Below are 25123 nucleotides of genomic sequence, written 5' to 3' on the forward strand. Positions count from 1 at the left end.
ATAGCAAAGTCAGGGAAATGTCAATCTGTCTCTTGCAAGTCATAGTTTATGCACATTTATTTCACAAATTTCCAGTAGGTGTTTTACCTCCAAAATTATTGATGTACTTGTAGATTCTACGTAAAGCAAAATGATTTCAGCAATTGTTCTGGGCCTTGTACTTCACCAGGAATTCCCATGAGGCATTTCAGCACCTAAAGCAGTCTGAGGGACACTAGAGAAATTGCTTGCACAATGCTGCTCTGCATACAGTGAGCAAAGTTTTCCATGACTGAAGATGAAGATCCTGAAGGTAGGTGTACAACTTAGAATCCCAAAGCTCTAAAATATTAGCTGTGTACTTTTAGCACCCTTTGAACAATGACTAAAAGATAGGGGATATTCAGCTCATAAAATTAGTCTGTATACTTCAGAAACATATGATCTGATATAGTTTATAAAAGTGCACTTGAGAAACCCAACACAATGGCGAATGAAAAAAAAAGTGCTCTGTGCAGGATATTTCTCAAAACCAACGCCATTTGAACTAATGGTGGTTAAAGTTCTCTGTTTCGAGTATTATGTTTGCTTATTTTAATTTTGTGAACTGCAGCACAAATCTGATTGGAATTGGGCAGTGACCTCTGAACTCTGAATTGACAATAGTAAGTAGTGAGTACTGTGGTTATAGATAGTGAGAAAATACTTGAGTTGGATTTTTTTAATGAGATTTTCAGTAAAAACTCAGGGCGACTACTCCAATTTACTAGGTTTATAATGTCTCATTTAAGTTTGAAAACTAATTTTAAAAAGATTTTACTTGCGTAGCTATAGACCTGACCTGAGAAATCAACAGAAGAACTGAAAAAAAAAAGTGTGGTGCATGTACAGTGCACAATGGGACTTTTTCATCCACAAAGAAAAAAAATAAGTTGTTTAGGAAAAAATGGCTACAGCTGGTGATAATAACATTAAGTGAAATAAGCCGGTCTCAGAAAAGCAGATATTGTATGTATTTCCTGGTTCTCAGCATCTAGATTTCATAATGTGCTATAAATCATGTATACACACATACATATAAAGTGAGAGTTGAGCTGATGTTGTCCGGGGAAACAAAGCAGACAAATGGGACAGGCGAGGGGCGAGGATAGGAGGGGATGAGAATGAGACGCATGCTCAGTGTACAATGAAAAGGAACTCAACTTCCATGCTTAGCATGTGATGCGCTCTTTTTTTCTTACCAGTTGTGTAGCTTCATGGGCAAGATCTTTTGCTTCTCTGGCAACTCTCTCAGCTTCATCAATATTGTCCTTAATGTTACTGTAAGCTCTGAACGCTGTAGTGGCATTGAAAGAGATGTTCTTAGCCTCATCCAGGATTCTGTCAGGTTAGATCAAGAAAAAAACTTTAGCACTCAAATAAAGAACAATCACGTCATAAAAACCCCAGCTTCTAAAGGATCGTGGCCAACATAATCAGGCTAATTCCAAATCCTACTGATGTGTCTATTCTTTGTATCACACTGCATTGTTCTATTTATACTTTTTCCCTCAAGGTTTGCTGTGAAATATAGCCACTATGTCTTTTACATTTATTTTGTTTCTCTCTCTCCTTCCCTTCCTTCCCTTTTCCTGTCTCCCTCCTTCCCTCTCTCCCTTTCTTCTTCCCTCCCTCTTTTCCTCTCTCTCTCTCTTTGCATGTGTGTGAGCATGCACAAATGCAAATACGCACATGTGCACAGCTTGAGGGAGTCAGTTCTGCTGTGTGGGTTTTGTGGGTTTTAGGTCTTCAGACTTGGTGGCAAGCATCTTGACCTACTGAGCGTTCTTTCTGCCACTCCTTAAACCTCTGAAATAGCCTGCTAAAGCCTTTGCAACCATGTGTCTAGGTAGGTGTGTGCAGGGATAGGGTACTTCCCGTTATCTGGGAAGCGCACTCCAGTTTCCAGAGCACTTGTATTCCATTAATCAAACTAATTCTACAATACCTTCAGAGTAGGCATACTTCCCAGAAAGCATAAAGAGATCATAGGAAAAAAATCAAATCATGACTAACACATTCCTAATGGGAGATTTGGAATCCGGGTGTACTGATTACTGGCCACTGATTCATCTACAACTCTTTGCTCTAGGTTGGGGAAAGTTTGTTCCAAAACTAATCATGCATGGGATGCTTGTGTTTCCAGGCATTCTTTCTGCATCAATGATTATCAAAGATGAGAACACAGACTTGCATGTGGTGCATATTAAGTAGATTTACCTTGGAAAATTATTCCTAGGATGAATAGTTCCTGCTTTCGTGTGTGTGTGTGTGTGTGTGTGTGTGTGTGTGTGTGTGCCAACCACAAGGGTACAGAGGAAGTAAATCTGCCATACCTAGAGTGTGGTTTAATAAGCAAACCCTAAGCTCCAGTTCTCTTTCTTATGACCCATGTGATAATCCCAGTTACAGTGAGCTGTTATTTATTTCATTTCTTTTATTGTTTTCAAGGTTTCTTATAGACCAGGCTGGCCTTGAGCCCACTGCAGTTGAAGCTGGCCTTGAACTTGTGTCCTCCACTTCCCAAGTGCTGGGGTTATAGGTGTTTACCATCCAGCCCTGAGCTGTTCCTTCAGAGTGGTACACGTGCTGTTTTACTAGAGGGAGGAGACTGAATGGCTGTTTATAAGGCTGCACATTTAGAGGCACATGGAAACAGTGAAATGATTAGATTGCATTAGAAACGTAAAACTGAAGTTTGCAGCAGAACGTGTTTGTGTATTATTTAAAATGCTAATAGGACAGCCCCAGTGCCTTCTAATAAAGAACAAAACACAATATTGTAAGGGGTAGCCTAAGGCTATGTTCGTTTCCTAACCAGGCACAGTTGAATTCACTTTCAACTGTGACTTTTGAGACTTTTCCAGGAGATGTATGCCTACGTTCTCTTAATTAGGATCTTCCATAGAAAAGCCATGCGGCTCTTTTGTTCATAATTATGGAAATCAAGACTTGAAAGTGATTTTCTGCCCTTTCTGCTTGTCTAAACTTTTGGATGAGTGTCAAGCTCTGCAGACATTTCCAAGCACACATGGCGTACCCATCAAGCACAGCAGACGACTCATTCAGCTGAGCAGCATGACTCTCAGCCTGGAAGACCTTCTCAGCAAGCTTCCTGTCCTTTATTTCCTGAGAGAGGTCATCTATTTTGTCACTAAGCTCCTCAGACATCGGTGGCAACTTAGTTTGAATGTCTTCGACGTACTGGTACGGAGAGAGAAGAGACAGCATTAAGAGCAGGTTCACTCAGGCCTCCTTGAATTTCCTAATTTCTCTAGGAGATACAATCACATATGCTTGTTTTATTTTTGTTTTTGTTTTTTTGAAAACATTCAGTCTACTAGCACAGCAAATAGAGAATAAAAAGTTATTTAATAGAAAATCATAGAACTTTATGAAGCCCATTTATAAAAGTATTTTTCTTATAAGATTACTTCATAGCAACAACTGAACATTGGGACCTTTTAGATCTTTGTATCCTTAGTTCTACACATGTCCCAATACAACGTGCAAGACAGTGGGCCAAAGGTTTACTTGCAGATTTTCATTTCTCTTTTAACTAATGCTATATGAGATAATAAAACAGATGGTAAGTGCTGGCCTAGGAACAAGGAATGATCTGGTCACCATGATAAGAAAAGTAATAAGAGAAGTAGAAAAGAAAACAACCCAAGCTTGCATAAGTCAGTACTCCAATAAAGTTAGGTTCTAACTGTTAACATTTACCTGCATGTCCCCAACACTGTACTGCAATAATATATTCTTACAAAAACACAAATAGAGGCTTTTGTTTCTGTGGCTTAGTTTTGTTGCCAGTGTGGGAAGGAATTAAGTCATCATCTTCTTTCTCTTTGTTCTTTACTCAATTGAGCTTTATTCAATACTCACCTCTATGACCAAGTTGATTTCATCTGCAAGTCGGTTGGCTTCATCAAGTATGTCATTGCCTTCCTTTAAAGTGTTCTCTATTTGTCGTTTGCCACTTTCAATAGCCTCTTTCTTTTTCTGTAGCATACAAAGAAAACAATATTACACCAGCATCTCGGTAAAACCCATCCCTACTGTGGTTTCCTAATTCCCCTGAGTTGCCTGAACAACAGGTTCAATAACAAAGTATATATTGACAGTTTGGCCAGATGACTATGATGTAACTTACCCACTCAACTCTCTTAAGAATTCTTCAACATCGAGCATACACAGGCCATTTCTCTTTCCCATTTGAGAAAGCCATCCAGGCAAATAAAGTAATGTGATAGTTACTAGAGAGTTAACAGGATTGCTAAGGCAAAGTGGGACCTTCATCTTAACAATGCAAGTGCTGACCACGTGCCATCAGGATCTAGTGTGCCAGACTAAACTGAAAAAACGTGATGAGTTCCAAGATGTACACAGAAATAGTTCTTTGTGAGCATAACTGTACTCTAGGGAAATACCAGAAATTCAAAAGCTGAAAATTTTAAGGAAATTTAGAGAGAATACCTTTTAAGAAGAAGAAATTACCCTCTCCCCAAGAATAATCCTAATGGATTATTTCATAAAATGAGAACAGACTAACTTCTCTGTGAAACTTATGGCTTGTCTCAAAGCTACATGAAGTTCATTCCTAGCCTAGAAGGAGAAAATCAATGGAAAAGAATTACTGTCATGCCTTCATGTGCAGTTTGCCTTTGCCTGTTATTTCCTTTGTACTTTAAACTCATTCGTATTCTGCCTACCCTTCTTCCCCTATGTGTTTAATAAAATCAATTAGAATGTTAGTCTCTGGCCTTTATATGTTTTTCATATAAATAAATACTAATGATAGCTTATACATATGAGTTTTCTAAGATGCACAGAGCAGCCTATAAGTTTTTGATTCTATGGGTCCCATCTCCATCCACTTGAAATAAGCTGGAAACTGAGTCATTGAAGGGCTATGGTCTTAGTGCTTGTGTCTTCATCAAATTTCTATGCTGAAATTCAACACTCCAGTGTATTAGTGTTAGGAGATGGGACCTCTAGAAGATGATGAGAGAATGTAGCTGAAACCTCATCAATGGGGTCAGTGTCCCTATAAAAGAGACTCAAGGGAGCTTATTCACCCATGCACCCTGTAGGGATACAGGAAAGAGATGAGATTTTGAGCCAACAAATAGACCTTCACCAAGCACTAACCCTCCTCTATCTTCTGCCTCTGGACTGTATGACATACACTTATTTTGCTTTTAAATTAGACAGCTCTGGATTTTGTGATGGCAGTCAGAATGAACTAAGTCACTAACTGAGGAATCACAGACAGCATAGCGAAGTGAAAAGTGCAGCACGTGGAGGTGGGGCTGGAGAGATACTTTAGCAGGTAAGAGCACTTGGTTCAGTTTCCAGCACCCACTTAGTGGCTCACAACCATCTATAACTACAGTTCCAGGTGAATAATTCCTTCTATGACTTCCTTGGTCTCCTGCATGCATGAGCTACACAGACATACATTCAGATACACACACATTCATTTAAACAGAAAATTCTAAAGTGTAATTCTTATCTACCTAACAGGCCTGGATCTTGAGCTGTAAACGGACAATCTCTTACAGGACAAAAATCATGTTTCTGATTTGCATGAGTGAGTGCCAGCTTCATACCTCCTTGTCGTAATTTTATCACCCAGCGCTTCACCACGATCTCAGTACACACGTCTTTTCAGTGCTCTCTACCACGTGTTCTCCAGTCCTTTGGCTCTGTTCCTCTGTATTTTCTGCTCATGGCCAGTTCCCTGACTATCGACCTGAAAAATCACCTGTGTTCCTCCTAATCATTATGTACATGCTAGGTAAAGCACACCACATTCAGCAACAGACCGCCTGAGGCGAATCCCAGCTTACAAACCTTACAAGATTTTGAGCAAGCCATGTGGCCTCTAACAAATTGCATAATTTTTCAGTACTCAAGGTGTGGCTCATTTTCTAGCAGCATGGGTCTCAACAGGAAGCTCGCTAGAAATGTAGCATCTCCATTCTTTCTGGGAAGTACTGACTTAGAACCAACACTGTAACAAGAACTCGGCCTTCTTTGAAATTAGACTTAAAAAAAAAAGACTTGGCTTATAACTGCCAGGCACAAAGAAATACTGTGCAACTGTTAACCATTATATTGTTGGTTTTGTTCTTAGTTTATGTGTGTGTGAATGTGAGTGTGTGTATTTATGACTGTGTGTTAATATGTGTGTGAATGTATGTGTGTATGTGTGCGAGAGAGACAGAGAGAGAATAGTGTGTGTGTGTGTGTGTGTGTATGTGTGTGTGAACCTGAGTGTTTGCTCTTGTGTATAGTGTATGATCATGTTTAGGTAGATAAATGCATATCTGCAAAGTAAGTACATGTACGTACAAGTACATACATGTGCCTATGTTGAAAGAGATATTTTTATCTTAGTTTTGACACAGCGTCTGTCACTGAACACAGAGTTCAAGGATCTGGCTATGCAGATTGTCTGAGGAGCTTCAGGGATCTGCCCATCTCCAAACCCTGGGGCTACAGACAAGGCTACAACATAATGCATTTGAATGAGTCCTGGGGTTGCAAACTCAGGACCTTGGGCCTGTGTGAGAGGCACTTTATCAACCGAGTCACCTACTAAGGCTCCTTAAAAATTTATTCTGTGGAGGTATTTCACCAATTGTAGGCATACAAATGACTTTCATTTTCTATACATGTTGATAGATCATGGTTAGTTTTTTGGGGGCGCGGGTCTAAAAACACTAGTTATTTAATGGACATCAGAGAAATAAACACATCACAGATGCATGTACAGGGACCACTGAAAAGACACAACCTACTGAAATGTGCATAGTGATGGACACTGCATAGTATGTTTAATGAGGAATCACAGCTGTGGGTTTGCAGATCATACATTGTATAACCATTTTACACTATATATATAACCAACAAACCATTACCCTGTGTATTATCTCACATGTCCAGACTTCTAAGCATTTCACATACTTGTTAATTGGAACCAAAAATATATCCTTCACTACAGCGTGAATCCCATAGAAACAGTTTTATGCAGCACCTGTCTCTCAAGTACTTCTATGAACTTTCCCAGGGAGCAGGTTTAAGTGAGTGAATGAAAAGGAAACTTATGGCTTGTTCAGTGACACAGCTCACTGAGCCATTGTGTCTCTGGAAGGTTCAGGGGAGTATTTGATTTGTGATTGCTGCTTTCTTTGCAAAAAAAATTGCAGTAAAAGTTCCAGTGTCACTGATTTCCAGTCACATCTTTGCTTCCAAGGGTCTGGAATTCTTTACATAATAGCCACTTAGTCCCTAGCTCTGTATAAACGTTTGTAAAGGTACATCGCACACAGAAATTCAAAAGTGCTTTTTTCATTGTGATTTGCTGTAGCAAGGCACTAAGGTCATTTGAAATGCTTTGCTGGGGCTAGTGCGATGGCTCAGAAGTTAGGAGCGCTGGCTGCTCTTCGGAGATCTTGAGTTCAATTCCCAGCAACCACATAGTGGTTCACATTATCTACAATAGGATCTGGTGCCCACTCTAGCATGTAGGCATACATGCAGGCACAACACTGTATGTATAGTTAAAAAGCTACTCTGCCAATAGGAGGGAGAGATATTTCCATCGGTGTGTTAAGCAAAGAACTATATCTATTTATGTTAAAATAAGTTAGAGAGTATCTGTTTAAAGTTTTAATTGGGTTAGTTTAGAGGACCAACTGTAATGTAAGGGTCACAACATGCTCCTTATCACACTAAAGCCAATGATGATCTAGAGAATAAAGAAGCTTTAAAGGTGGACAATTTTCAGATTAGATGATAGACGTGAGCTTTGAAACAATGAATATGGAGATTTGGAGCTCTAGGGAAATCAGACAAAACATTGACTACTCTTTGCTTTACTACGTTCTTCTGTTGTTCTTTTTTTTTACTTCTTTTGTTTTTGTTTTTGTTTCTGTTTTCATAGACAGGGCTTCTCTGTAGCTTTGGAGCCCGTCCTGAAAACTAGTTCTTGTAGACCAGGCTGACCTCAGATTCACAGAGATCCGCCTGCCTCTGCCTCCCGAGTGCTGGGATTAAAGGCACACACCATCACTGCCTGGATTCTTCTGTTCTTCTTATTGATTAATAACTGTGTTTTTGTATTTGTGTTGAACACTATTTAAGGCTCTAAGGCTACAATCAGAATTGAAGATATATTTTTGGGATTCCTCTGGAAGAGTAGTGTGGTATGGATCTTAAATGTTCAACAAAGGCCAAATGTATCATTAATAGAAGAAAGTGAAACATTTAACGGGTATGTTTCCCTCTTTCTCCTTCTCTTCCTTCCTTTTCTCCTCTTTTCCTTCCTGGACACCATAAGGTGACCATCCTTCCTCTATGGGGTATTATAAGGTGATTCTTTCCTTTAAAGTGATCCTCCCAAAATGATGTTCTGCCCTGTCACAGACCACAAACAGTGGAATGAGTAAGCTATGGACTGAGACCTCTGATGGATGGATGGAAGCTAAATAATCCCTTTTCTCATCCATTTTTTTTTTGTATTTGTTCCATCACAGCCACTGAGGGATAACTAACACAGAAGGAGAAAGTGCATTAGTAAATTAATGTGCCAACTTAGGGAATCATGGGATCAGTGTTATAAAAAAAATAGAAAGGAATGAATAAAGACTGACGTCAGATTTAGACTACATTGACAGGAAGCTCAGAGCGTTTAAGAGACAAACAGGAAGATCCATCTTTAGAAACAATCAATCTTTAAAATTATGCTAGCGATGGGGGATGACTCAGGAAGCCACACCTCTAAGAAGTTATTGACAAGTAATGGCTGCTGTGGGAGGGAGAATCAGTTTTCTTTCTGAATAAAGCCCCCTGGGGCGTATCTGAGCTCTAGCCTATGGCCCTCTATCTATGCACATACTGGTATCACTAAGTGGGCACAATGAGTTAAAAAAAAAAAGAAAGAAACATTAAGTTGGGATGAGAAAGTGGGGGTGTATAAGAAGGAATTTTCAGGGGAGAAAGTGGGTGACGGATTTGATCAAACATATTATATGCATTCATGACATTCTTAAAACATATATAAAGTATTCTATAATCATAATTAACTCATTCTATTTAGATATTAAGGTTCAATATATTCCTACCTTTTCTTTCTAGCTAATTAGATCCTCACCCCTTCAGAACCTGTCAAGAGGAGTACTGACCTTCTCTTCTGCTGTCGTGTATAAGGTAGCTTTTATAGGAGCCTACAAACACCAGCTTCTGTATACCTTTATGTCAACTTAGTTTTCTTTCTTACAATCTTTTCTTCAATCAAGTTCTAAGAGTAGACAGTGGGGCAGAGGGATCAGTATGTATCCTTTGCTTCACTAGGTTGCTCATCTGATCCCCTACCCTCTTTCCTCTCGACTGCTAGCAATGCCCTTGTAGTAGTTTGTGTTCAGAGCCTTCTGTGGTCTCATTCCAAATGGCATTGCCAGAGCTATCTTTCACTCCTGACTTTTATGCAACTTGTAAATGAAACAACCTGCTCTATTTGAAATTTCTTCACCTTTTACCTTCATAGTTCCATATTTGAGTGCATAGTGCTCTTTCATTCTATCAATTTCTCACAATTTTTGGTGTGATGCCATTATTTTGCAAATATTTTTTGACCCTCCTAGCCAATATAAATTACAACATTAAATATAGGGAAAATATAAACTGTCTAGATTTTTCATATTATTTCAGTTAGTAATTATTCATACTCAACCTGAAATCGCTGGGTGACCAACAGAGGTTAGATTTGATCAACATTTAAATGTTAGGTCAGGTTGCTCTCTTTGCCCAGAATCACAGTATTTAAAACACAAAGTTGAGGTTCCAGTTTACCTAAGTCCCTAACAAAATCTTTAATGTGTAACTTTAATATATGATTCTGTATTTTTGTTGCTTCCTATAATGTTTAAACTGTGAGCATAACCCAATTTTCTTGTAACTCAAGATCTGGAATCTGCTTATTCCTGCTGGATATCTATGCCAATTCTTTCACAGGTACTCAATTCCAATTCTACCAACCATGAATTCTCTGTAGGTTATGCTACCTCTCTTCCTGTATTTCTTTTCACGTGCCTTCCCTTATTTCTGAAACATTCCTCACCCCTGCTTCTACCAAATGGTACCTATCCTGTGGCCCAGAACAAGTGTCAGAAGCTCTACAAAGCGGCAAATCAGCTGCCCCATCTACGGCATTAATTCCATGATAATTATTGAAGTGCTAGTTTGGTTTGCTTCTTTACCTGTGTGTACCTCCAAGTCAACTCAGGTTATTAAAACCACCAGAGTTGTTATTTTTCATAAGTGTGCCTAGATTTGAGGTTGTGTTTGAGTTACCAGAGGATTTATTTTGTTTTGTTTGTTTTTTGAGGTGAGGTCTTGTTATGTAGCCAGTATAGTTTGGAATTTATTACCCTTTTGCTTCTGCCTCACTGGCACAGGCATTATAGGTGTGTGTCACCGTTTCCAACTTTGGAGGCTATTTTAAGAACAAGATTATTAGCTGGTCATTTTAAAATAAATAAATAACTATCCATTTGACTTGTATCTGAATATTATATTAATAGCAGGTCCAGTACGATGGAAGTTCAAAGCCATTTCATTATTAAGCCCACTCTGTACAATATTGCCACTGTTTTCAAATCTGTGTGGCCAGTAAGCGGATCCAAGGATCTTAGGAATGGACACCAGTAACACCTTAACACCTTAGACTAGTCTATGAAGATTCCGCATGAGAGTCCAGGGATAATAGATATTGTCTCATTAATGAGTTCTTTAGTAAACTTGTGTGTGTGTGTGTGTGTGTGTGTGTGTATGCATGCATGCATGTATATGTGTGTGTGTGTGTAAATGTTCATGTGAAAGTAAGATAAGAACCTGTGGGAGTCAGGTCTCTCCACCACAAGGGGTCTGGGAATTGAACTCAGCTTTTTAGGCTTGGGCACAGGAGCTCTTATCCACTGAGTCATCTCAAATGGCCCTAAGGGACATGTTTTAAAGGTTAGTCTGGCACCTACCAGATTAGTATCCCACCGATGTAAACAAACAAATAAAAAGCACCATACTTTCTTTATGACAATTTACTTAATTTACCTATCTTATCCAGAAACTATTTAAATAAGACTTCAATTAAGTCTGGCATATGAAACAAAAACACAAAAATGATGACATGGAACTCCAGAGCTGACTGCATAGACACAAGCATCTGCCAGGGATGCCTGGTTTTACATATCACTAATGTGAGGAGCAGCCAAAGGCCCCATTCAATGCATCACTATAACTTCTTGAACACTTCTCAAATATGCTTTCCACACAAGGGATTCTAATGTCTTCAGCTGTTGCCATCCTATAGAGAGTAAGTTACAGCACTGGGGTGTTTCAGAGCTGAGTGTGTCATGATGGAGCCCATGACAGGACAGCCTCATCCTTTTCTGGCTCGCCAGATGCTACTTTCTTTTGATTATTGCTAGTGTGTCAGTGGTCTCTGATTTGGTTAAGATCAGATACAGGACTTCTAGCAAATGCCCAGCTCCTCTGTCTTCTACCACTGTGACAAGGCTAAATCCCAGAAGAGGGACTGTCTCCCCCAGTTTTTCTTTTAATTTGTTTTCCTTGGACCCCAAGGAAAACAGATCAAATAGAAGAAAAAAAACTAAAACGTGTGGCTGGTTTAATTCTCTGACGGTGACATTCAGCAAACATTTTAGAAATCGTGTGCAGCGCTGGAGTATTGGGCTCTTGCTGATTGTGAAATTCCACATGAGCAGAGCTGTGGGTTTCTTGCAGCATTTGGATCCGCTGGGAAACAAACAGCAAGAGGTGAGCTGTGTGTGGAGGGAAAGGTGTTTAAATACCAAACACAATTCTGTGCCGTTGTGTACACTACATGCACTCCCAGAGAACCCAAGCAGTAGCCATGTTATCATCAAGGAAGAAAATGAAAGAATGGAGAAAAAAGGAAGTGAGGCAGGGAAAAGGGATGCTGGAAAGGACCTATTTTTGTTTAAAGTTTAGCAACACTCTGGTAAATGGTGACTGGTCGCTGAGAGAAAGCAGGAGAAACAACCCAGACTCATCTGTCATGTTAGACCCATTAAAAATGTCCTTCTCCATGAACTCATTCCAGAGAAGAAAGGCATGAAGGTTCCCTCACTCCGGTCTCTCAGTTCTCTCATATGCTCAGCTTCTACACAAGCAGAGGGAACTGTAGTGATTGCTTGCATCCACATCTCTGAATTCAGTTTGTGAATCCGGTTGGTGAACGGAAAAATTGTGTGACACTGGGGCTTAGCAATTGTCTATGCATGCTCTGTTATAATGCATTCATTCTAGAACTGGGGAATGAACTGAGACCATCTGGATTTCTAGGTGTTGACACACTTGTCATTGACAGGGAGATTCCCTGTCTCTCAGGGAAGAGCTTCTTCTGTGTCATCTCTATAGACCTTCCATATTTTGAATGACACAGATAGACAGACAGACAGACACACACACACACACACACTTTCTCTCTGTTTTGATTCTTAGATGACCTCCTAGAGTCATAGTCTTGACCTTTGTAAACATGTCAACTGCACTATTCTAGATGTATTCAACCTGCTCCCCATTCCCAAGACAGTGACGAGAGGGCTCCTGGTTCTCACCTCCAAAATGGTCATGTTTTTTTGATTGGCAGTGGACAAGCGATTAGCATCTCGTGTTTTCTCTGTGGCTTCTCTCAGTAGATCCCAAGCATCATCAAGTTTGTCTTTGTAATCTGCCAGTTTCTCACGGAGATCCTTCTCCCTTTCTTCATTTTGGGCTCTGGGTTCTCCAAACAGCCTGTTCACTCTCTTCAGAAGGCTCTCTGCTGCCCTGTAAACACCCCCAGCCCAAGAAGGCATCATAAGAGTTTACTTATATTAAACTGTGTTACAAAAAGGTTAAAAATACATGAAAACACACCAATAGATTCACTATGCACCAAGTCAAGAACTGGTGTCTGCTTGTGGCAGAATTTTTATTAAAATTGAGAAGACACCTGTTAAATATAGTAGTAACCTTATACTTTTTAATTGTTTAGGGGTATAATGCCATTATCACAGTGTGACCAATGAAAGAAAAATTTGATTTTACCATACGTGCAAAAGCAAACAGCCCAAAATGCCAGTTGTCCCATCACAATGTGATACTTTCTTTGACTATGAGGAGAGACTGTTTGCTTAGGCAACTGTAGATAGAACTCTCAGGGTTTTGCCATGCTAGAATAATACCATAATTTTGTCATTTTTTTTCTATTTTTTTTAAGCTGAGAACCAAACCAGGGCTTTGCTTTTGCTAAGGTCTACCACTGAGCAAAATCCCCAAACCTCTTAATTTTAATCGACTCTACTTTTTCTTACAACCCAGTGATCTAGAAAGTCTTTGATTTAAGTTACCAGCATTTCTTAAAACAGTAAAATGTGACTTATTTATCATTTATCAAAATTGGTGGTCATTGCTTCCTCTTCTTCCTCCTTTTCCCCCTTCTTCCTGTCTCTCTTTTCCGTTCCTTCTCCCCACTTCCTTCTCCTTCTCTTTCTCTCCTCCTCAGACAGGATTTTATGTGTACAAGGTTTGTCTTGGTTATCTATGTCGCCAAGAATGACTGTCAACTTCAGTTCCTCCTGCTTTCTATCCCACAAGTACTAGAATTACAGATGTTTCATCATGTCCGTTCTATGTAGTGTTGAGCATCAAAGTTGGGTGTTGTGCATCAAGAGCAAGCCGCTACTAGCCAAGTTACACCTCCAGCCTTGTAAGCTTATTGATAGTCCAAATGCTTCTAATGCCAGGCATTAGCAAATCAAGCCTATCAGCCTACTTATAAAAGACAACACCAAAAAGTTCCTTTACTTATTATTTTATAGATAGGAAAGCATGATTTTAATTAATTTTAAGGCAAAATAGGAAACTAAATGAAGGCATGAAAAATAAATAATAGCAAACATCCCTGGGGAAAAAAATGTTTTGCTCACCTATGGGATAGAAACATGGGATACTCTTAATAATGCTGTTCAAAGGATGAAATGGAAAGACTGCAGAACATCTACTCACACCAGCTCATCCTCAGCAACTTCCTTCTGTGTTTGAAGATCTTTCCTTCTGAGTTCCTTCAGCATCCGATCAATGTCATCCTGAAGCTCTTGCAAGTTTCTCTCCACAGTCTTGTCTTGACTTCCCAATGTTTCATTTAGTTTTACAGCCTTTTCATTTATAGCTGAATGGGGGCAATAAGACAAGTTTTGTAAATTAAGCAATGAAAATGATATGCGCAAAGTTGGCGCTCAACATCTGGTCTTCTCCCAATCTCCAGGGTGTCCCTGTTTGAGAACCAGAGGTGGGTAGCATGACAGCTGGTAGTGATGGAGAAAATGTGACATAGCTCTATATGTTAAACTTCTGTTGAGAAACCACAGTAATGAAAGTATTGTCTGTCTAGCCTCAAATGGAGGACATATAAATGAGGAACAGATTTAGATTCTCTTTGAGTCAAAGGTAAAGACAGCGGATGTATAGGTTAACACCTTGTGGCTGAGTACAGAAGATTATTGGCATTGGTGACCAGTCATACTCAGTCCATTTTAGGATATTGAGAATGGAAACGCTATCATCTGTGAGGTCACTGAACATGGACCTGCCTTTGTATCTTCACAACTCCCTCATCTTAAATTTTTAAAGGAGGGAAGGAGCAGCAGTTTAGGGGGGGAGGGATGTAGACTGGGCCAGAAAGATGCATTTCTTCAGCAGTCACATCCATCCCGGGGACTGTGTTTACTATGCAGTAAGTGGGATTTCAAACTGTGCTCTTCGGAATATTAGCATTCTCCAGGAGCTTCAAGTCCTCTACAAATGATGTCTGTTCTGCCAAGAACCTGTTTGATAGGTTGGTGTTCCGGGCACAATTTCATTTGGAAAAAGAACTCTCTGTCAAATGAAACTTTAAAAACTTGGTGAATTGAAACACTTACGTAGCTCTATCATTCATTTTAGCCTCACAGTTTCTGGATGTTCTATGGGACGTTAATTTGGTGAGTTGAAGGGAGATATTTCCTCAAGCTCTTTGTCTTTTAAATATATACTTCCACATTATTACCATGGAAATCCTCTGAGTGAAGAGTCTGGCCTGCCCTAGAGGTATTTTCTAACATTTAAAGGTTTACCTAAAGACCTCTTTAAGCTGTAATAAACCTTGAACTTTCCCTACTGGAGAGATTTTTTTTTCAGGTTTGCAGTGTGCAGAGTTCCCATGTCAGAGGCACACAACATTCGGGTGGTCTTTGAATAGGTGACTTGGAAATGTGGTGCTCCATCCAGTGGCAGCAGCAGCATTTTGGAAATGAAGGTTCCTATGTCCTGCCACAGACTGACTGAGACAAAGAGTCTGCAAAGCAAGAACGAGCATTCCGGTGTTTGATCAAGTCCTCCAGAAGTTTTTGTTGGGGTATAAAGAACACTGACGAGTGCAAGAAGCTGTGTATATCTCAACTGCTCTTTCCCAATCACCCCTTTTCCTCGTAAATGTGTTTGTTTAGAAATCTGCTGTAGCAAACACTTGTCCCTGATTATAAGAGACGTAGACATCATGTTTATTTTCCTTCTGAAATCTTAATGCAAAACTTAACTCCGTGTGACGGTAGGTAGAGATGGGCCTCTGTTATCTTAAAGTGTCTTTTATAGTCTGTTCCCAAAGACAACTCTCCTCAGAGAAGAATTTTGTAGGAAAAAAGTGACCAGAGAATAAGGAAACACTAACCTCAGCTGCATATTTTAGAATATGTTTGTCACATTTTGTTCAATTAAAATGTAATGTGAAGACGTAAAGAAACCAACAGGGCACACACAAATGGTTGCAACAACATGATGCTGAACAAAGGAAGAAAACAAAATTTGTAACTAAGAGGGGCTGGATCCGAGGTCAGTGGTAGAACATTACCCAGCATGCATGAGGCCCTCAACTCAGTCCCCAGCACTGAGAAGAAAGCTAGTTGAGCAAACAAGGTTTGATCCTCCACTGCTTATGTAGGTAGAATCAGAATTTGAACTAAAAATCAATGTTATTTAATTCTTCGTTCCAAGGTATGTAGTGCCCCTTTCAATACATTTCCTACTGAGTTGAAAATAAGTGCAGAATATGCCACTTGATTTGACTCTACTTATTCTGGTCTTCTTTCAGAAGAGCATTTTATGGTAATTAAAACATTTTAAAGGCAGGATAAAATCACCATGAGGGGAAACCAGAGGAAAAGAAAAAAAAATGAGAATGAAGGAAATGTTTCTGGATGGAAAGGGAAGCCATACTGTTTGTTGTGAAATATCTTAAACTAGCTTCAAATCATGACAGCATTCTATGTGCAACATGGAACAAATGGGGCCTTCTTAAGAAAAGCATCTGTAAAACAAACCCAACCCGCTCCTGGGAGGAAGCAAATATGCTCTCTTTGTTAAATCTGCAAAACCCTCTTACTGGTAAGTTTATCTTGGAGGAAATTTGCTAGTCTGTTCTGAGAACCAGACAAGAAAGAAGATATCTAGTATTAATAAAGTCCCGCTATAAGTCACGACATAAACACTAATGGAGTTGATCTCTGTCCTTCATTAATTCTAACCCATGAGATAAAATGCAGCTTCCTCATGATCTGATCAAGAGTCATGGCATTGTAGATATACAATTACAGTAGATATAAAAATACATTGTGGTTGAATAGGAGCCGATTGTCTGTGAAAAGGCCATGACTCATAATGGAAGACTTTATGACAGGTGAGCACTTCATCTATCTAAACAAAACTGAAACAGATGAATGCCAGGTCGAAGCACTTGCTTTTCCACAGCAATGTACTGCCACTAATAAAATGCAAAAGTCCTCCTAATACCCCCATTACTGAAGATTAGGTGAAGGAAAAAAAAGTGTGGCTGTGTAGGATAACCTGTTTAATTTTTAGGCAATTCTTTTCCCTCTTCCCTGTCTTTTTCCTTTATTGTCTTCCCTCCTCATCTCCTTCCCCTTTCTCTCCTTCTCTGTAAACTGTTAAGCCTTCTGTAGCTAATCTTGCAGAACATCTTAGCTGAAATTTAGCATATTTCTAGTATATGCAAATTTGAGCTTTGTTTTAATTGTGAATGTCTGCTGGCAGAAGTGAGCTGTGTTCCTATTTCCTCAGATACAGGTATCCCACACGACACCTTTGATGTGGGAGTTCCCTCTGTGTTCTGTGATTACCATTAATGAATAAAGAAACTGCCTTGACCTGTTGATAGGGCAGGACTTAAGGTAGGTGGTGAGGATTGGACTGAATGCTGGGAGAAAGAAGGGCAGAGTTAGGGGATGCCATGGAGCTGCCATCACCAGAGATAGACGTGCTGAAACTTTTCTGGTAGGCCATGACCTCGTGGTGATGCACAGATTAATGGGGATGAATTAAACGAAGGTGTAAGAGTTAGCCAATAAGAAGCTAGAGCTAATGGGCCAAGCACTGATTTAATTAATACAGTTTCTGTGTAGTTATTTTGGTTGTGATGGCCAGGACAAACAAGTAGTTCCTTGCAACACACCTTACATGAAGAAAATGTTGCTGTCACTACACAGATGTATTCAGATCATCTGAACAAAGCATAATATGAGAAATGAAAGTTACCTCTCACAATTGACAATGCTTTTTCATCTGGAGTACAGACCATAAATATGGTTAAATACAATATTTACACTGTCCCTTGTGGCGATATTTGTTTATGATCTAACAAAAAGAGCTTGTCTGAGGATCAGAGTGCAGACAGCCACACTAGTTAGCCATAGAGGCCAGGCAATGGTGGCATAAAACTTTAATCTTAGCACGAGGGAGACAGAGGCAGACGGATCTCTGTAGGTTCTAGGCCACCCTGGGCTACACGAAATAGATCCAGTATAAAAGAGAAACAGAGTCAAGAGGTGCTGTCTCACACTTTTAATCCCAGTATTTGGGAGTCACAAGTTTCTCATCTCAGCACTAAGAAGGTGGAGACAGAAAGGGTTATGACTGGGTAGAGAGAGGAATATAAGGCTGGAGGAAACAGGAGCTCACAGCAGTCAGTCTGAGGAAGCAGTCAGTCTGAGGACAGGATCACCCCTTTGGTCTGAATGTTGGTAGAGGTAAGAACCCTAGTGTCTGGCCTCTCTGCTTCTCTGATTCTTTCACCCCTGATAGCTGACTCGGAGTTTATTTATTAAGTGCATTTAGAATTCACGATACAGTCCCTAGTGGTGACTTTGTGTGGTGTATAAACTGTAAGATGGTATCCAGAAAAACAACAAAGAAACACCAGAAGAAAAAAAAAGCCCATGCTGATCAAATTAGCAACTATACTTGTGACTCTCTCTGGGGTGGGAGTAGGGGATTTAACCCAAAAAAGGAAGCAAGCAGTGATGACCCTGGTGTCCACTGAAGCAGTTATGTTTACAAACAAGTAGCTTTCACAAAATATTTGTTTAATTTTATTTATGTGTATTCACACCTTGTGTATTTGTACGTATAATACATGCATGCAGATGCCTTTACAGGCCACAAGAGGGAGCTGCATCCCTGGAACTGGAGTTACAGGAGGTATTTGAGCTGCCTGATAGGAGTGCTCAGAATCCAAGCTGAGTCTTCTGCAAGAGCAGCAGCAGCTCCTCTTACACTGACCCCCAGACCAAAGTTGAAATGATTTTAGCATGAGGCACTAGGAGGCTGTTGGGTGTTGAGTGTTTGATACTTCAGACAGAAGATAGGAAAGGTTACCTTCAGAGATCCGTGTGGAAGAGAGCGGCTCTTGTTGTTTGGGGACATTTTCAAACAGCATCAGTGGAAAATAATGTCATGGAGAACACAACACTTTCATGGACCAAGGAACACAGAGAGTTAACTGAGATACTTTGGTAGAGAAAGTAACGTGTTCTACTTCAGAACGGACTCATTTGGAAACACCGTTGCTCCACGCAACTGGGGAGTCGGTCGCTATTGAGGTTGGACCAGCAGTCCGAATTTGCCTTGAAGTTTAGCTTACATTCCCTCTGAAAAATTCACAGTATTGTAGAACAATGAAGATGCTTAGCTTCTTAAAGAAAAGAAGCCACTCTTTAAGCCTTCTGAGCTTGCATGCATATTGAACATTTATTTATAGAGACTGAAGTGCTAAGGACTTCTTAGTCTGGGCTTGTGCCCAAAGAATCGGCTTCCACTTTAATTCTCAGTCATATCAGGAGATGCCAAGAACTAATTCCTGGGGAATTGTGGTCTACATGCCAGGGAGCCTCTAGTGAACTCATGCAGCCAAATCCTGAGCAACAGATGTTCTCCCAGAACCGGTACCAAGTACTTGAAGGACCGTTTTGAGACATGAAAGAGCAGTGCTCATGTACCAAATGGATGGCAAAAATAACTTTTAAAGAGAAAGGATTAATAAACTGTAGATGGCTTTGCTTAGAAAAAATAGACAAGCATAGGTTTTTCAATTAATTATTTAATTATCCTAGAACTAATTCCTATTCTACACCCATAATCATTAAATAATCAACCACCATTGCTCATTTCACTCTGTAGACTGTAGACTTCAGCCAATCATGACCTCAAGTAGCTCGACCAAAATACTCTCTAAACCTAAGACTTGAATTTAGAAAGGACACATTTTTACAAGGGGAATTGCAGCCCCATAAAATCCTTTCTTTAATTATTCTGTAGGGGAAAAATACAAATTAAAAATGATTTTCTCATACCTTCGGCATCCTGGACAAGCCCTTTAATGAATTCTTCTAAGGATTTTGCTCTTGTGTTGGTCCTCTCAGCATCTTGTCCTGTTTGCTCACCATCTGCTGTCACTTTGGTCACCTAATGATCCAAATTTAGGAGAAGTGTAATTAATAGAGACGATGAAGTTCGAGCTAGATAAGCTACCACTGGCTACATTTTCTATCAGATTTTACTTTGAGCCAAAGGCAATCGATGAATTATTGATCAGATGTGCCGGCAATGACACCCCGCGCTCAAGTATACAATTAAACTTTATTACTTTTTCTATTAAATGGAAATCAGAGAGCTGTGTTTGGTCCTATGAAAACCCCTACTATATGTGGTGACACAAATGTGTTAATGCACAGTTATTTTGAAGTATCTTCCAGGTTCCAATGCCAAAAGTCTTTAATGGAATCCTCAGCCTCCACATGCTACAGTTTTGTCTATTTTTTTTATTTTCTGAAACCGCGTGTGTGCAGCAATGATCTCTTGAGGGAGGAACTGGCCATCTGTCTCAATAAGCTTGATCCTATGGATTCACTTTAGATCAATATGCTAATTAAGAAACAAAGGGTGTGGGGAGTATTTAGCTACTCAGTACTAAATGCCTGCTTTGCAACACTGCCAAGACGCAAAGAAAACATGACAGCAGAATTAATGCTTTTTTCCTATATGACATCACTAGAAATATGGCTGTCAATCACAAAATCACACACCATGGTCAACGAAATGAAACAAAAGCGCCCAAATAACTCCACCTTCCAAAGTGCAACCTAAAACATACTCATGTTGGATCATACTGGAAATACCTTCCACACAGTGGAATTGATTTGAAGTGTTCTTTGCAGACATAACACGGTCAAATACAAATAGACTGGATGATGTTAAAGATTTCTTTAACAATAATGCGAGCCTTATAGCACAATGGCATGGGCTTAAGCTTTATTTCTTTACATAATAGGATTCCCCTTTTGTTCAAACCTGTTGGTAATCTAGTTACTGACACTGAAACAGAGAACCAAAATGTGTCTCTGTGTGATATTACATGAGGTTCAAGTTTGCTTAGCAGTAACATGCTACAGCAGCAGTTCTCAACCTGTGGGTCACAACCCCTCGGGAGTTGAATAACCCTTTCATGGGGTTGCCAAAGACCATTTGGCATATCAGATATATACATTATTATTCTAATAGTAGAAAAATTACAGTTGTGAAGTAGCAATGAAAATAATTTTATGGTTGGGGGGTTATTGCTATGTGAGAGGCTGGATATTAAAAGGTTACAGCAGTAGGAACCACTGCACAGTCTTGCATTAGAGTGCTTGCATTCTAGGGAATGAGCAGAGAATTAATGTTTTTTATAACTATACATTGGATTTTAAATAGCAAATGTTTGTTTGGCTAACACAAAGAATGGCAAGAGATGCCTCAGGAATTGTTCTTCATTTTAGTTTTTACCCTCAGGGGCAACAAGAATTTGAATTAACTGTGGAACCTAAACTCCAACTATTGTTACCCAATTTTTACATCTGCAAGTCTTAACATCACAAGGATGAAAAGGGAAGCAGCCACTGGAACCCTCTTAAACTCATGTTTGCAGCAGGGAGCAGTGACCTGGAGAATGCTAATCAATGTACTTAATACTCTGATTTAGTCTTCCGAGATATTAATAATGGGATTGTTTTTCCTTTAGATTTTTTACAATTCTTTTTAGAAATAAACTGTGCTCATAATTTCTAAGTATGTCAGTTGTTAAGTATACTAGTAATTTCTTTCAAATCCGGGCTCTCTAGCTCTTTATACCCAATATACCCAAGGCTTATATGGGTCAAATAAAATAACTTCACACACACACACACACACACACACACACACACACACACACACCCTTTTCCAATGTTTCCTTTGGTTGCTAACTAAGGTAAACTATTTAAGATTTTGTCAACCTAAAATATATCAGAAGTTTCTGTGGTCTAAACTGTACCCTGACTCTATTCTCTGATACCACTGTGATGTTCACATGTCACGGAACACCATAATGGACTTGATCTTCAACATGGTCATCTTTCACTATCTTACAAATGAATGTATCCACAAGCACCAGCATACCCTACTACATAGAAAATATATTTTTGACCTAAAGTTTATTTTTTGCCATAGCACTATCTTTTCTATATTACTAACCAATCTCATAGTCTCACCAACAGGTACACTAACCTTTAAGAATTTAATACAGAAGCCAGGCGTTGGTGGTGCACGCCTTTAATCCTAGCACTCAGAAGGCAGAGGTGGGCAGATTTCTGGGAGCTTGAGGCCAGCCTGGTCTACAAGAGCTAGTTCCAGAATAGGCTCCAAAGCTACAGAGAAACCTTGTCTCAAAAAAAAAAATTAATATAGCTATTCCTTTAAAAATGTATGTTAGTATGATCTCTTTTATATTTAGATAGCCAAGAACATAACCATTTTGTTCTTCTCTTGACTTACTTCATTTATGGAGTATTATGTAAGGGACTTCATTAACAAACACTTCAAATATGCCAGTATTACTGTATTACTCAGGTAAGAATCATGATCACAAAAGTGATCCCTAAGGCCACATGGAATGAGTCTCCCTGACTCCTTTTCAACACATCACATAAGCCAAGCAGTTCCCTTCTTTGGATTTCTTGGTTTCTTACTGTCTTGACCAGAATGGGCTTCTCCTTAATACTTTCAGAGATTTTTACCTTCCTTCATTAATCCCCTTTAATTTTTTTCTCTTCTTAGCATGGCTGTTAGCAGGGTTCCTTAACTAGGTTTCCAGATGTACTGTAGACAAGTATTTCTTCCACAGCACAATGTATTTGGGAATCTCATTTATTTTAATGAATAAATAACTGACTTACCTATATAATGACTTCCCTTCTCCTCTAGAAAGTAAGCATAATGAGGGCAAGTTTTGATCTGCCGTGTTCATCATTTTGTATCTAGCTCTAAGTATGGTGTCTAACCTCAAAAAATAAATAGTCCCTGAATGTGTTTAAATAGGTGACCAAACCATTTTTCTCACAAAACTTATAAGTGTTTTTAGACAATTTGTCGTTATCTGTCTAATTTTCACCTTTGGGTGCTAGGATTCTGTCTCACTTTCTTATTCCCGAGCAAACCAGCCATGGTATGTGGCAAGTAGCAGGGGCTCTAAAATGTTGGATGATTGGCTGGTATAAAAATGATGAAACCAACCACCCTTCTGAAGTGCTAAAGCCTGCTGTAGAAATCCCAGTGTCATTCAGACTGACCATATGCCTGGTGCTTTGCTTGCCAGTGAATGTAGATGGCAGAACAGGTTTCTGGGCATCTCTCACTTTTCACATGGAACTGCTACTTATGATCTGTAGCTGAGTACTTGGGAGGAGAGCCAGGCAAGCATCTCTCCATTTGCAGGAACACCACATTCTACCTCGTAGCCTCTTGGTATCTCAGAGTTGTGATGACACATGAGACCCCAGGATGGTGAAAGCAGAGTGAAGGCTTAGGATAGTTGGAGTCCTCAGACAGTTCGGGGCTTAATTACGGTGAGTCCCTTCTTCGGCACAAAAGATAGTTTTGCCTCTTGGCTACATTCCAGCAGACAAGTAGATATGAAGTCCCTAGCACCACAACACTGCCTGGGTGCATTGAAACACTAAAGGCCCAGGTTACACAGGCAGCTTTTGCCAGACAGATTCTGTGCAGATGCACAAGGGCTTACAATACGCTCCATCTCAGCTACCTTCCCTGCTAGAGAGACACACCAAAACATGGGCCCCATTTCTACAAGGTGGAATTGAAAGTATGGAAAATCTAAATGGTCCACTGGAAATCACACCAACACGTCTCTTTACTTTCGTTTATCTTTTGAAAATATGCTCACTCAACTAGATTGTTTTCCCCTGGCTTTTAGATTTTGTTGATTTATTTTAGAGTATTTATATGCAGACAGTATGCTTGACCATTAGGCAGACGTTAATTTACTTCTGAATGGTATGGCGGCTTTTACTTCCCTGTGGTAACTCAAACAGGTCTCACCATGCCTCTTAAATTCAGTACCTCATTTTCTTGGTTGGATATTACTAGTGTCTTTCATTACGGGCTTCTCTATGTTAAAACAAGAATCTAATGGAGCAAATCTAACTGCCTAATAGACAACATTGCTTAAATGCCATCTACCTTTGCATCTGCAGCCTTATATGGGTTCTTGCTATAATTAAATTTCAGATATAGTCATTTACATAATATTTTCAAGGGTCATCTTCAGACTGCACTATCTAGCTAAGTGGCAGTAACTCACTCCCCAGGCAAGTTGTTGGGCCAAAACACACAAGGAAAGAAACAGGAAGCTGTTACCTGGCCCTGTAGAATGGTGAGAGAGACATTTCTAAGGGTATGTCTTTCTGAATATGTCCTGTGTTACTTTTCAAAGGTGCAGACCAAGCCAGCAGGATTTGCTGCATATACCCTCACCCCTTAAAAGCACAGGAGGATAAATAAAGTATGATGCTGTCAACCTGAACTTTAATTTTTGAAAAATGAAAATAAAGCATCATAAACGCATGCCATTGCAGGCATTAAATATTGAAAAACTAGTTTCGCTGCTTTATATATGCTTCATCTTCATTAAGTTTGATTTTCAACAGACAGTAAAAGACAAAGCAAGAAGAGCTAAATTATGATATTCAGACTGTTGCTAGCACTGTCTTCTCATAGATATAAAGCAGTGGGAAGCAGTTATCAAAGAAAGTATCTAACTTCGCGTAAGTGCTACCTCATTTTGGCACAGTTTTAGAGAAACTCAAAGTCAGTGCTGATTTTGGACTTGTCTACATGTTTTGTAGCTGCTCTCATGCTAATCTTTTTAGCCAGGAATGTTAGGGAAATAGATCGCTCTTTCAAGATAAGCACAAAATATGTAAGCACTTCTAGGCGAAAAGGCAGGTGTTACACCAGCTATGTGGAGTGAAACTGCATGTGTCTCAGCCAATATAAAGACTAGCCATCAGAGGAATGGAAGCTTTAGCTGTGAGGCAACTTTGGGACCATAGTGAATCTCAACCTTGATTGATGTCGGAATCATCTTTGAGGTGTTCGTGAAAATCCCAGCATCATGATTCTCATGGGCCTGGGTCCTGACCTGGGTAAATTTCACAATGAAACCCTAGTCCAACACAGTAGGTATTGGAGAACAAGAAGTTGTAGCCATTTCATGGATCATACTCTGGCCCAATCACATAACTCTTCGCTCATGCGCTGGCTCTGTAGTCTACTATTGGATACCTGAGACCTCAATCCTTCTGCTTATGAT

The 25123-nt window shown here is 39.6% G+C and overlaps 1 protein-coding gene across 2 annotated transcripts in view; it reads right to left on the reverse strand.

The window, feature by feature from the left end:
* Positions 1-25123, reverse strand: part of Lama2 (laminin subunit alpha 2) — a 603732-nt gene that overhangs the window by 106062 nt on the left and 472547 nt on the right. For both annotated transcript variants that reach the window (XM_057755686.1, XM_057755676.1), the window contains exons 35-40: positions 19791-19902; positions 14119-14281; positions 12687-12897; positions 3907-4023; positions 3059-3222; positions 1221-1359 (exon numbers count right to left, since the gene is read on the reverse strand). In XM_057755686.1, the coding sequence (XP_057611669.1) occupies positions 1221-1359; positions 3059-3222; positions 3907-4023; positions 12687-12897; positions 14119-14281; positions 19791-19902 (906 nt within the window). The remainder of the gene's footprint in view (positions 1-1220; positions 1360-3058; positions 3223-3906; positions 4024-12686; positions 12898-14118; positions 14282-19790; positions 19903-25123) is intronic.

The sequence above is a fragment of the Chionomys nivalis genome, chromosome 2 (genome assembly GCF_950005125.1).
Source record: "Chionomys nivalis chromosome 2, mChiNiv1.1, whole genome shotgun sequence".
NCBI classification, from domain to species: Eukaryota; Metazoa; Chordata; class Mammalia; order Rodentia; family Cricetidae; genus Chionomys; species Chionomys nivalis.